Genomic DNA, 14,472 nt, shown 5'->3' on the forward strand with positions numbered 1-14,472 from the left:
ACCTCCATACCCTAGGCGACTTCATTTGGTTGTATTTTTGCAAACTTGAGTTGATTTATTATGTGTAGATACTCCAAATAAATGCTTGCATTTGTATTACGGTTAATGACATGGTTTAAAAGCAGAAAGCGATAATTTTTTTTAAATTCCTATTTGTAACTTTTTTATTCAGTTAATATTAAAAATGGTAGTTCAATAGTGATGGAAAGTTTTAGGAAGTTTATCTTCCAGTATGAGCAAAATGTTTATAGTCTTGATGGCTTAGGGGAGTGTGCTATTTTACAGACACAAAACATTATTATGGTTCTAACAAAAAGTAGTGATCACTTTTCTTGAGGTCTCTCTTATTTTGAGATGACCTAAGTATTTTTGTTTGAGTTTTCATGCACACTTCCCTTAGATACTGACTTGAAGCGTTGTTTCAGATCACCTTAAGGAAAACTGTGGAGTCCGCACTGAGACAACTGGAAAGAGAAAAGGCGCTTCTTCAGCACAAGAACGCAGAGTATCAGCGCAGGGCTGAGCATGAAGCGGACAGGAAACGAAACCTGGAAAACGATGGTTTGTGGTGTAGAATGTCAAATGCTTATCAAGAAAGAAATGAGAGAGGCCGATACTGGGGTAGTAGGCTAAGCCTCTGCCTGCAGTGCCGGCATCCCGTGTGGTCGCTGGTTCAAGTCCCTGCTGCTCTTTTCCGATCCGGCTCTCTGCTGTGGCCTGGGAAGGCAGTGGAGGATGGCCCAAGTGCTTGGGGCCCTGCACCCATGTCCTGGCTCCTGGTGTAGGATCGGCCCATTTCCGGTCTTTATGGCCATTTGGGGAGTGAACCAGTGGATGAAAGACCTTTCTCTCTGTTTCTCCCTCTCTCTGTAGCTCTACCTCTCAAATAAATAAATAAATAAAAATAAGCTACTTAACAAAAAGAAAAGAAAAACATGAGAATGTGCATGTGTGTATTGTATATGTATGCATTGTGTTGGAGCTTGCCACTGAATTTTTTTTTGGTCATAGTTAACAGCTTAAAAGATCAGCTTGAGGATTTGAAAAGAAGAAATCAGAATTCCCAAATATCCACTGAGAAAGTGAATCAACTCCAGAAACAAGTAAGTTAATCTCAGTTGGCAATAAATATATTGAACTTTTTTTTGATTGCCTATTAACATTAGTTTTAATTGGCAGTGTTGCAAAAGGCCCTTGCCTCTCATTTTAGCGGAACATCCATAGAAAAATATATTCAGATTTTTGTTTGTTTTAAATAGTTTGTAATGGGATAATAAATTGACATATTTTCTATGTGTCTGACTTTGATTGGAATGACAGCTGGATGAAACCAATGCTTTGCTGCGAACAGAATCTGATGCTGCAGCCCGATTAAGAAAAACACAGGCAGAAAGTTCAAAACAGATCCAGCAGCTGGAATCCAACAACAGAGATCTACAAGATAAAAACTGCCTGCTGGAGACTGCCAAGCTGAAGCTTGAAAAGGAGTTTCTTAACCTGCAGTCAGCTCTGGAGTCTGAGAGGAGGGACCGCACTCACGGATCAGAGATGATCAGTGATTTGCAAGGTATTCGGAGTCACACTGGGCTTTTCTTGGTGATGTCTATTTTAAAGTGAACTTCAGGTGACGGACGATGTGCTAGAACAGCACATTGCTAAATATACTACTATTGTGTTCCATTAGAATATTGCAAATATATTGGTATAAAATTTTATGAATGGGAGGTTTACTTTCAAATAGAATGATCTTAAATATCAAACTCATTATGATAGTGGATTGGGTTCCAGTTAAATTAACTATAAAGTGCTATACTAACAAGTATAAAGCTCCTACTCAGAAATAACAACTCCAGAATATAAGGTGGATTCCAAATTTTTTACTCTTAATTGAATGTATATATTCTGTGGGCTTATTGTTTTTAAAATGTTGCAATTTTTAGGTAGAATATCTGGCCTAGAAGAAGACTTAAAGAATGGCAAAATCTTATTAGCAAAAATAGAACTGGAGAAGAGGCAACTACAGGAGAGATTCACTGATTTGGAAAAGGTAAAACCTGTCAATCTTCATTTTATGTAAGAAAATGATAATACAGTTTCAGATTAGAGAAGTCACTTTAAAATAAAGGAAATCACTGACTGGTGTATTTTCTCATATTTGTGGACTTTTCTATTTAGACTAAGTTGTATGGATGAGAGAGGTGTATTTTAAGGCTTCCGATAGCATCATGCACGCAGCCTGCGGTGTGCTAGGTACTCATGAAAGAAGGGACTCTCCTGGGGTGTGTGTACTGAGAACGCCGCTTTTCTCCAGCTTCGACTCATAACATGTCTAAAATTATAGAAGAGAAAGTCATCATGGCTTCTGGCACTTAGAAGTCTATCTTTAAAAACACCGTGAACTAGGGATGGTTTCTTGTGTCTATACAGTTATTCTTTTACTAGAAACTAGAGACGAGGAGACCAGCAGAGGCTGTCAGTAACTCGGACAAGGGGTAATGGAGAATTAAGCAGTGCAGTCGTCAGAAGGATGGAAATGGGGATGACTGAGAAATTTCTGTGGGAGGAATATTTGGCAGCACTGAGGAATGGAGTGGGTGAGCCATGTGACTAACAAGGATAAATCTCAGGTTTGTCAGTTATGATCAGATGTATAGTGGTGCCGTTAATTCACAAAGAATAAAGGAAAAATACCTCTTTAGAGGAGACAATGAAAATCCATTTTAGTCTTCTAATATTTGAAGTGCCTATGGGACAGCCAAAATAGAATATCTTCAAGGCAGGAAGCTATAGCAACAGACACTAGGAATATTCGATAATCAGTGGTGTGTAGGTAGCTCAAGCATGTGAACGGAAGACCCCAGCTGGGAAAAGCCTATGTGTAGCAGTGATCTTTTGGAGCAGAGTTAATTACTCTGCTGGTGGATTATGTGGTCTGAAAAATCATTTTTAGTGTCAAAGATTTTATTTGAAAACAAGAGATAATCATATCATTTGTGATATGAACTATCGAATTAGTGAATGAGAAAATCCTTGGGGTGTACCTCTAGAAAACAGACTGACTTCTATTATGACGATTCTCAGAGCAAGTCTGTGGAGTGGGGATTATGGACGAGTGGTGGTGGGTCTTGAGGGGTTTCAGATTTAACAGAGGAAAGTGTTGGCTGTGTCTTACAAGTTTGAGAAATAGAGGAGGAGGAGGAGACACAGTCACAGCAAACCCCGCATCCGACGGCTGGGGAAGGGGAAGTGCCAGCAGCCACAGAAGAGGAGCAGCGCTGGGGCGTGGGGGCCCGTGGGGGGTGGCGAGGGCCGGCTTCAGAGCAGCGCTGAGCCTGAGTGAGGGAGGCTGGAGGGCGCTCTCGGAGGCGGATGTTGGGAAGAGTGTCGCTCGCTGTGTTGAGGTTACACGGTCTCGAGGTAGCGCTCCAAACGAGCCGAGTGGAGGTATGGAAGACGGATGCTGGGGGATGGAGTTCACCATTACATGGAGTCGAGATGAGGAGAGCAAGGGAAACACTGGACACTAATTAAACCTGTTAAAAAACAAGTTTGAAAATTTTTGAAATTGTGATCAGCATTTTTGATCACTGCCATTTTAAATCTTGAATAGGAAAAGAGCAACATGGAAATAGACATGACATACCAACTAAAAGTTATTCAGCAGAGCTTAGAACAAGAAGAAGCTGAACATAAGACCACAAAAGCACGGTTAGCAGATAAAAATAAGATCTATGAATCCATTGAAGAAGCTAAATCAGAAGCCATGAAAGGTATGTATTTTCTTTAAAACAAAACAAAATGTTTAGGGGCTGGTGCTGTACCGTGGCAGGTAAAGCCACCGCCTGCAGCGCCGGCATCCCATATGGGCATCGGTTCAAGTCCTGGCTGCTCCACTTCCTATCCAGCTCTCTGCTGTGGCCTGGGAAAGCAGTAGAAGATGGTCCAAGTGCTTGGACCCCTGCACCCATGTGGGAGACCCAGAAGAAGCTCCTGCCTCCCAGCTTCAGATCGGCCCAGTTCCGGCTGTTGCAGCTAATTGGGGAGTGGGTGGAAGACCTCTCTCTCTCTGCCTCTCCTTCTCTGTGTAACTCTTTCAAATAAATAAATCTTCAAACAAACAAACAGTTATTTGAGAGGCAGGGAGAGAGATCGCGGCCCCGTCAGCTGCTTCACTCCCCACATGCCTGCAGTGGCCTGGACTGGGCCAGGCTGAAGCCAGGAGCTAGGAATTCAGTCCAGCTCTCCCATATGGGTGCACAGGACCCAGCTACTTGAGCCATCACCTCTTTCCTCATACAGTGTTTGCATTAACAGAAAGCTGGATTTGGGAGCGAGGCGGGACTCAACCCCAGGGACTGTGATGCGAGGTTTGGTGTCTACTAGGCTGCACACATGCCCCAAGAGAGAGAGAGTTCTGTAGCAGCATTTTCCAAAAAACTGATTTAGTGTTTGAACTCTTTGGTTTAGAAAAATATTTGTTTATATTTTATTGTCAAATATTGGGAACTGTCGGGAAACAAAGCTATTAGGGAAGTGTATCATTGCCTTCTTGGATTGTGAACTCGATTTACCGAATAGTGACTAGCAGTGTGACCTTGTCCAAGCACTTAGACTCTGTGCCTTGCTCTCAGGAGAGACAGTGGTGGTGGTAGACTGCTGTGCAGCGGCGCCTGTGACGGGCCAGGAAGTGCTGGCTGTGACTCGTTGTAAGCACAGAGTATTTTGTTCTTCAGCACTTCTGAAGACCATTATTAAAACCTGAGAATTCATAGATTTAATTTTACCCAATACAGCTTTATGATGGATGGTAATTAAATGTTGAGCATCAGGTGAGAAGGAGCAGAGGAGCCCTAATTGGATTTGGACTGAAGTGCTGATCAAACAATTATCCTGTAACTGTAACAGCAATAATCCTGTAACTATAAACAATAGTCTTTTAACTATAATAACTTATTTAATATGGAAACTACGTGGTTAGACACAAACTTGGCCTGCTCTTCAGTTTGAGATGGAAGAGGCCTTTGAAAGTCTTTTCTGGGAGCGAGGCTTTGACGCAGTGGTTAAGTTGCTGCTTGGGACAGCCGTGTCCTGTGTTGGAGTTACTAGGCTCACGTTCCAACTCTGCTTCCCTTCCTGCTTCCTGCTGATGCACATGCTGAGAGGAAGCAGGCGATGGCTCACGTAGTTAGGTCCCTGACACTGAGTGTGGATAGACTCAGGTTCAGTTCCTGGCTCCTGCCTTTGACCTGACCCAGCCCCCGCTCTGTGAACATGTGGGAAGGAAGCCAGTGATTGGAAGATGAATCATTCTTATTCTCCCTCTCTCTCTCTCTCTTCCTTCCTCCGTTCTTCCCTCCCCCTTTAACTTAATTAAACAAAAGGTTTTTAAAAATAACTATCATTTCTGGTTATGAAAAGTACATTGTAAATTATTTAGGAAAATAAAGAAAAGTTTAAAGAAAAAAGCAAAGATTACCCATAATCCTGCTAATCAGGATAGTATTTTGTGTATTTTCTCCATTTTCTATACTTTTTGTAATTAAAAAACTAACATTGTGGGCATTTTCTTAGATTTTTAAAAAATTTTATTTATTTACTTGAAAGGCAGAGTTACAGAGAAAGAGAGATCTTTCATCCACTGGTTCACTCTCCAAATGCCCCAATCACCAGGTCAAAGCCAGGAGCCAAGAGCTTCCCCTGAGTCCTGTATGTGTGGCTGGGCCCAAGGACACGAGCCGTCTTCTGCTTTCCCAGGCTGCATCAGCAGAGAGCTGCATCGAAAGTGAAGTAGCTGGGACAACCAGCACCCATGTAGGGTGCTGGAACTGAAGACAGCCACTTAACCTGCTGCAGCACAGAACCCGCCCCTTTCTCAGGTCTCTAAAAATTCTCCTTAAATAATGTGCCAGGCAGCGTCTAAGCGTCACACATGCATCAACTTGAAATATTCATAGCATTCCTAGAAGTGTAATACTGTTATCTCCAACCTAGAGGTAAGGAAACAGGCCCAACGAGGTTGATTTGTGTGATTAAATACTTAGTGTCAGCCAGGGCTTAAAGGGAGTTTAATGCTAGAATCCTGTCCTTTTTGGTCTCCCCAAAACATAATTTCAACATCTGCATGATAATATGTGAATATGGAGTGAGCTGAGAAGTCATAGAATCTGCCTGGAATGTTTTAAGATAAAATAGTAATGAGAGACACAGAATAGCAAGAAAATGGGTCTTTATTTAAAATTTACACATCCTACAGAACTGTAACTAAAGGCAGGATTATCCTTCATCCATTAAGAACGTGTAACATTGTACAGTATGGTATTTTTAATACCCTGCAAATGAAGCTCCTCTAATTTTCAGGCATAGAATTCCTGACATTTTAAGTATATTGAGAGGAGTGGAAGTAATAAGAATATAGTCATGAAGCAACATCGTTCACTGTAATGTTTGTTAGCACTGTGGCATACATTTGACATGCTTCTTTTAGTTTCAAATTCTTGATTATCTCCATTTTTATTATGCTAGAAATGGAGAAGAAGCTCTTGGAGGAAAGGACATTAAAACAGAAAGTGGAGAACCTGTTGCTGGAAGCTGAGAAAAGATGCTCCCTGTTAGACTGTGACCTCAAACAGTCACAGCAGAAGCTGAGTGAGCTCCTCACACAGAAAGATGTGCTGAACGAAGATGTACGTGAGGCGTCAGCTAGTTCATAATAAACCAGTTAGTGATTTAGTGGGAAACTGGGTTTAATTGAGATGGTCTATTCATGCGTTAATAATTTTTTAAAATTTGTGTTTGAGTTAATGCTCTTTATATGTCATTGGTTTTATTGAATTTCAATGCTATGGTAAATGACTCATAACTTAATAGTTTCTAAAGTTATTTTACCTTAAAGATCATATTTTATTTTAAAAATATAACATTCCTAGAAAAATAATACATATTTCAGTATGAACTGAATTTAACTGCCTCCTGAGACAAGTGTCTGTCTTATGGCACCATCCTTGCTACCAGATTCACTAATAAGAAAAATCACAATGATTTACGTAAGTCCCAAGTATTGAATGTATTTTTTAGGTTAGAAACCTGACATTAAAAATAGAGCAGGAGACCCAGAAGCGCTGCCTCACCCAGAACGACCTGAAGATGCAGACGCAGCAGGTGAGCAGCCTGAGGGTGTCGGAGAAGCAGCTGCGGCAGGAGAACAGCCACCTCACGGAGGTGAGAGTGAGCCTGGAGAAGCAGAACGCGGAGCTCCGCAAGTAAGTGCGCTCCAGGCAGGTCGGCTCACGTGAGTGGCTCCTGGGCCCCCGGGGGTTTTCTTCTGGCTGTTTTACTCTCTTGACCAGTTTGTCTCCCTGCCAGCATTTGACTGCTGCCACCTAGCTGTGATGTGATGACAGGGCAGGTGTGGGAGCTGCATCACAACAACGCCTGGGGCTTTGCCTCCTTGCTGGTGCAGTTCGGCAGTCACCGCCCCCCCCCCCCCCCCCCGCCCCAGCTCGCTCTCCGGGGGCTGGCTTGTTTCTTTAGTTTCTTGGACTTGGGTTGTTTGAAGATTAAGCAAACATCAAGTAAATTTTAATCATTTCATAGGATATACTGTAATACTCAGAAAATAAGAAAACGTATTCGCATACATAATGGAAACAAAAAAAATTCAATAATAATATTAAATCAATATTAAAATTTGTCCCTTTCTTTTAAAAAAAAACATAATAAAAAAACATATATTTATTTATTTATTTGAAAGGTAGAGTTACGCAGAGGCAGAGAGAGTGTGTTGGGGGGGCTCTTCCATCTACTGGTTCACTCCTTAGATAGCAGCAACAGCCAGAGCTGTGCTGATCCGAAGCCAGGAACCAGGAGCTGTTTCTGAGTCTCCCATGTGGGAGCAGGGGCCCAAGCATTTGGGCCATCTTCTGCTACCCAGGTCATAGCAGAGAGCTGGACGGGAAGTGGAGCAGCCGGGCTTGAACTTGTGTCCCTGTGGGATGCCAGCACTGTAGGCGGCGGCTTTACCTGCTACGCCACAGCACCAGCCCCCCATTCTTTCTTTTAGTAGTACATTATTCCTTCCCATCATGACCAAAAGTTTACACTGGATCCCAGTCATTCGATGAGAGGCAAGGTGATAGAGTGGAAAAGACGTAGGCGTTGGAGCCAGACAGACTGCAGAGTGAATGTCAGTTCCGCTTCTAACTAGCTAATCAGCACTGGCCAAAATGTTTGACCTGTCTGAGCCCTTTATCACTTCTGTAAAAGGGGGCAGTAGCAGTTTGCTTGTTAGGTATCTGCTGTGATAATGATGGATTTAAAGGCTGGAGCACACAGTGAGTAGGTAGGGACAGTCACCACCATCGCTGTTGGTGTTGCTGCTGCCATCGGTGCTGATTGCCTGCCTTCACGCGCCTGTGACAGGTCAGTAAGACTGACACTGGCTGGAGAAGGGTGGTCAGATACTCAAGTAGCCTTTGTTCTTTTTGGCAATTTATTTATTGCCAGGTAAGCCTAGACTCTTAAACTTCATGAGATTTCCTATTTTAAAATTAGAACTAGATATTGGATCAGTATTCAGATGTTCTTGTCTTTGCTCCTGTTTTCCTGTATATTAGCTTTATTTTCATTTTAGCCTGGCCTTTTCCATTTAACAGAAAAACTGGCCACTGCTAGCCTAGAGGTATGTCGTGTAGCCTCATTTATTTGGAGAGATCTTTATTGACTACTGGATACCAGGCTCCGAAAGCACTGAGTCCTGAGGTGGGACTCCCTGGGCCTCTCTTTGGTTGAGAGCCTCCACGTGGACCCTCGGCTCTCAAGAACATGCTCTTGGCACTACGTGACGGACTGCTCTCTCTGATATCTATCCTAGCATCTATTCTATAGGAATGCAAGAGCCAGTCAGTCAGTCTGATTGTGTTTCCTTCCCTGTTCTAATAGCATTTGTTTATGCTTAATTTGTAGTATGTCATATGTTTGCCTCTTACTTTCTTTATAAGTCCACATGGCTCAGTTGTTTCTTAAAGAAACCCATGCTTACCGTTAACCTCTTAATACATTACAAGTTTACTGAGTGGCAAAAATCATTGTTATATTTTCTTCTCACTAGTCCGATTAACATCTTACACATCCTTAATGAATGCTGTATGAATGAATGCATTCCTGTCATGTCTGAGTCTTTGTAATAGTGGCTCTGGGAGATACAAAGATCACTCAATGCATTTCCCACCCTTGAGAAACTTATAATTATTTTATCAGAAGTTCTTCTGTGAGGAGATAAGACAGGTGTATAAATAATTAGGGTACAAGAGATATAAGCAATTGAAATTTACATATGCAGTGCTATGTAGACTTCCTCTTATTTATTTGTTTTAAAAATTTTATTTATTGGAGAGAGTGTATGAACTATGAACTGGTTCACTCCCTGAATGCCCACAACAGCTGCCCGGGGCTGGGTCAGATCAAACCCAGGAGCCAGGAGCTCAGTCCAGGACTCCCATTGGGGTGGTAGGGACCCACCCAGCTCCTTGAACTCTCACCACTGCCTCCCAGGGTCTGCATTCACAGGAAGCTGGAGTCAAGAGCTGGAGCTGTGTGTCGAACCCAGGCACTCCCATGAGAGATGTGGGCAGTTAACCGAAAGGCCGAACACCCATCCCTAGGCTTCCTTTTGTAACGGCCAACATTTGCATCCCCTCTTGCTTCTAAGATTGCAGTAAAACTCCAGTAAATAATGTTTTTTTTTTTTTTTTAATATATAAGCCTACTACAAGAGTGCAAACAGGTTGGAGGTCAAGCAGGTTTTTCAGCAAAGCAGATAACAGCAAGTAGATGTGTGTCTTGTGACTAATGAAGTAGAACAGAGGAAGCAAGGAGTGTGTATGCAGTGGGATATAGATGAAGAAAAAAACATTTTAATTTTCAAAGAGAATAATCTGAAGAACTGGAATAAGATGCACCTGTAAGTGGAATAGCCTGACAATCACCCTCTGCTACCTCTCCTTGCGGAAATGCCTGCGTCCAGGCACCTCCCACCACCAGGGTTCCCACTGGAGCGCTCCCCTCCAAAGAAATTAGCCAGTTAGTGAGGGTCAGCAGCCCAGAGAAAGGCCTGCTCCAGGGTGGCATTGAGGGGTCTCGCAGCTCACTGCTGGCTTCCTAACTCCAGAATTGAAGCTTGCGGCTAAAAAAGTGCCCCACATGCATAGGCATTCAGTTTTTTCTTGGTTCCTTTGTAAATAAATAACCAGGTTCCACTAAGCGTTTGAGAAAGGCCTGTAATATGAAAGAGGAAGATTGTATTAAGGAAAAAGGAAAAATGCCCCCAGAGAAAACATGTCAAGCAGTAGAAGAGAACTTCTAGAAGTTCTGAAGGAAGCATTGGACTAGTAAGATCCTGGCCAGCTGGGATGCTGTCTGCTACTTGAGAATACGTGGGTTCAACTCCTGGCTCCAGCTCCTGATTCCAGCTTCCTCCCAGTGCACACCCTGGGAAGCATCAGTGATGCAACTAGTTGAGTTCCTGCCACCCACTTGGGGGCCTGGATTGATTGAGTTCTTGGCCCTGAGCTTTGGTCTGGCTCAGCCTGGCTGTTTGCAGACATTTGAGGAGTGAACCAGTAGATGGGAGCATTCCGTCTCTGTTCTCACTCTCTGCCTCTGACCTACCTACCTACCTACATATATACATAAATAATTTCTGTAAAACAAAAACCTAGTATGAATTTTTTTAAGATTATTTATTTGAAAGGCAAAATTTCAGAGAGAGGCGTCTTCCATGCCAAATGGCTGCAACAGCCGGGGCTGGGCCAGGCTGAAGCCAGGAGCCAAGAGCTTATTCCAGGTCTCCCACATGGGTGCAGGGGCCCAAGAACTTGGGTCATCCTCCACTGTTTTGCCAGGCGCATTAGCAGGAAGCTGGATTGGAAGTGGAGCAGCCGAGACTTGAACTGTTACGCATATGGAATGCTGGTCTGCGGGCTGTGGGCCTGACCCACTGTTCCATAGCACCAGACCCCACCAGTTTAAAGCCTCTGCCTGAAGCACCAGCATCCCTTACAGGTGCTAGTCCTGCCCCCGGCTGCTCCACAGCCCAGCCCCAGCCATTGCAGCCTTTGGGAAGTGAACCAGCGGATGCAAGGTTTCTCTCTGTCTCCGCCTCCCTCTCTCTCTCTGACTCTGACTCTGACTCTGACTTTCAAATAACTAAAATAAATCTTTAAAAAAAAAAAAAAGGCAGGTTTAAAACCCCGCTGGTATTAATTAGCATTGTTGACAACCAGAAACAATGTAAAAGGGACAGCCAGCATAAGAGAAAGAGCTCTTAAAGAATACAAAGTACTCCCAGTATAAATTTATTAGAAAAAGTTGAAGAAAAAAATCAAAGCAGTTTTACAAAATGTAGATCACAGGGGACTGATGTGGAAGATGTAGGTACGACACAATGAGACTGTCCTTGGAGTCCTAGCACCTGACCGGGACAAATCCCAGAGAGAGCTACCAATCAAGGGGAGGGAATCATTAACGGAATGCTAGAGAGGAACAGTTGAAGGAGAAAAGTTGATTGAAAGGACAATGGGGGAGCATCCGTACATGTTCTTCTGGAATCTGAAAAACAGAGAATGGGCTCATCTAACTGACCAGGAAGGCAGTGCTTCGGGTTGAGGTCACAGGAAATGAGCATCTGGTTGTGCTGCTCACACAGTGACACAGCTGTGCTGGGCGCTGGGGAGAGGCTGGAGATGGCAGGAGAGCCGATTCTCAGTCACAGTAGGGAATTGGTAAATTACGTCTACACTCTATGGCAAGAAATACCTGAGGTGCAGCAGTAACCCAGCGACGACAAAGGGGCTTCTCCTGAGGAAGGAGAATTGGGAGGGCATGGAGAGGAGCGGATGAGACTGCTGTTGTCGTTACAGCTCCTTCAAGCTGTTCTGTGCTGCTGAATTGTAACCAGTGCTTGCTTGCTCCATAGCTGCTCTCTGAACCACAGTCAGCCCTTTGTGTCTGTGGGCTCCACATCTGCAGAGTCAAAAAAGAATGAAGCTGTGCTGAACATGTACTGACTTGCTTCTTGTCGTTATTCCCTAAATAATGCAGTATTGACAGCTGTCCACATGGCATTTGTTTTATTTGTTAGCATAAGTAACCTAGAAAAATACTTTTATTAAATACCTGGTGTTAGATTTTTAAAATTTCATATAAGGACACTTTAAAAGGTTGGTGGAGAAACAATTAAAAGTTCATTTTAATGCAAAAATGTGTTTTTGAAATACATTCAGGGACCTGCACCATGGCTCACTTGGCTAATCCTCTGCCTGTGGCGCCAGCATCCCATATGGGCGCCAGGTTCTAGTCCCGGTTGCGCCTCTTCCAGGCCAGCTCTCTGCTGTGGCCCGGGAGTGCAGTGGAGGATGGCCCAAGTGCTTGGGCCCTGCACCCCATGGGAGACCAGGAGAAGCACCTGGCTCCTGGCTTCGGATCGGCATAGCTCTGGCTGTAGCGGCTGTTTAGGGGGTGAACCAACGGAAGGAAGACCTCTGTCTCTCTCTCTCATTGTTTAACTCTGTCAAATAAAAAAAAAGATACATTCGTAGTTTTTTTTCCTAATATATATTTTTGAGGCCAGTATTGTGGCACCATGTTACACCGTCAGTTGTGACGCTGGCATCCCATATCTGAGTGCCAGCTTGAGTCCTGGCTACTCCACTTTGGACCCAACTTCTGCTTATGTGCCTTCCATGAACATTTTAAAAGTGCCCTCATATAAGTGAATATCAGGTTTTCAAAAGATCTTGATAATTAAAATAATGTCTTGGTTTGATGCAGTTGCCTTAGCTGATGTTGGTGGGGACAACTTTAAGACTTGATCTTTCATATATATTTATTATTTTCATCTTGAAATTTTGGCTCCAACAGAAATAAGAATCACACATTCTCAGTAATATACTCTAATAAAATCAGAAATAACACGGACAAACGACATCGAGTCATTACTTCCCTTTGACCATGAGGTTTAAATATCAGTGAGTAAACAAAGTGATCAAGTTGTATGAAATGCAGATGAGAATATGAGTTCTGAGAATATGTAGATTGAAGATAGTGGGATTACATCATTTGCTGGGAGCATTTCTTGCTATATACTTTTTAAATACCCACGTATTTAAATATTTTCCCATTATAAAATTCTCATAACCATATTTTTTAAATAGAGGAAACAACATATTTCCTCTTTATGAATTCAAACATATAAACACATTGTTGGTTTAGTATGCTATTTGGTCTCAGAACCTATTTGTACTCTTAAAATTTTAAGTAGTTTTTGCTTATGTGACTTATCTAGTGCTATTCATTACGATAGAAATTACAAAATTTTGAAACATAGGAAACACAACACATTTCTTAGCTGTGGAGTGATGACACTGTCGTGTGTCATGTAGTATAGAAGTCCACAGGAACTAGGGAGGGAAGGAGAGTTTAATAAAGCAGTGAGTCGGGGCCAATGCCTGCAGTGCCGGCCTCCCATGTAGGCACCAGTTAAAGTCCCAGCTGCTCTACTTCTGATCTGGTTCCCTGCTAATGGCCTGGGAGAGCAGCAGAAGCTGGCCCAAGTGCTTGGGTCTCTACAGCCATGTGGGACACCCAGATAGGGAGTTCAGACACCTGGCTTTGGTCCAGCTGTGGCTATCGTGGCCATTTAGGGGTGAACCAAAGGTTGGAAGCTCGCTCTCTTTTACTCTGTCTCTCCCTCTATCTGTAACTGCCTTTCAAGTAAATAAATAAAGTCTCTTTTTTAAAAAGATTTATTTTACTTACTTGAAAGGCAGAGTTACAGAGAGAAGGAGAGATAGAGATATCTTCCCTCCATTGGCTCACTCTCCAAATGGCCGCAATGGCTGTGGCTGGGCCAGGCTGAAGCTGGGAGCCTGGAGCTTCTTCCAGATCTCTCACATGAATGTATGGGCCCAAGTACTCGGGCCATCCTCTGCTGCTTTCTCAGGTGTGTCAGCAGGGAGCTGGATCTCAAACTGGCACTCATAGGAGATGCCAGCATTGCATATGGCTTTGACCACTGTGCCACAATGCTGGCCCCAATAAGTAAAATCTTTAAATAAATAAGTAAAGAGCAATGAAGCTTAGTGCTACTATGAAGATGACTTAACATGATTCTCTGTGTCAGGGGTTCCCTAGACTACACTTCCAGAGCTGTCGATTTCAAAGCTTCGCAGTCTCTTTAAACTGGTTCGATGTCTCCACAGAGAACGTCAGGACGCAGATGGGCAAATGAAAGAGCTCCAGGATCAGCTGGAAGCAGAACAGTATTTCTCAGTAAGTTCCAGGCACATTTATTTGAAATTTGCTGTTTGTGGAATTTTTAATTGTTGGTATAGAACCAGGGGAATGATTTTCTTTAGATTCTTACTGCAAACCCCAGGCAGAGTTTTAGATGGGAAGTCTTTTCCTACACTCATGTAA

General features: G+C 43.1%; 1 protein-coding gene across 5 annotated transcripts in view; it reads left to right on the plus strand.

The window, feature by feature from the left end:
* ROCK2 (Rho associated coiled-coil containing protein kinase 2) overlaps nucleotides 1-14,472 on the plus strand; it is a 149,518-nt gene that overhangs the window by 113,123 nt on the left and 21,923 nt on the right. For all 5 annotated transcript variants that reach the window (XM_051827822.2, XM_070069461.1, XM_051827821.2 and 2 more), the window contains exons 13-20: nucleotides 426-561; nucleotides 1,012-1,103; nucleotides 1,321-1,567; nucleotides 1,941-2,047; nucleotides 3,611-3,770; nucleotides 6,523-6,683; nucleotides 7,075-7,259; nucleotides 14,256-14,325. In XM_051827822.2, coding sequence (XP_051683782.2) covers nucleotides 426-561; nucleotides 1,012-1,103; nucleotides 1,321-1,567; nucleotides 1,941-2,047; nucleotides 3,611-3,770; nucleotides 6,523-6,683; nucleotides 7,075-7,259; nucleotides 14,256-14,325 — 1,158 coding nt within the window. The remainder of the gene's footprint in view (nucleotides 1-425; nucleotides 562-1,011; nucleotides 1,104-1,320; nucleotides 1,568-1,940; nucleotides 2,048-3,610; nucleotides 3,771-6,522; nucleotides 6,684-7,074; nucleotides 7,260-14,255; nucleotides 14,326-14,472) is intronic.

This window comes from Oryctolagus cuniculus, chromosome 2, assembly GCF_964237555.1.
Source record: "Oryctolagus cuniculus chromosome 2, mOryCun1.1, whole genome shotgun sequence".
NCBI lineage: Eukaryota > Metazoa > Chordata > Mammalia > Lagomorpha > Leporidae > Oryctolagus > Oryctolagus cuniculus.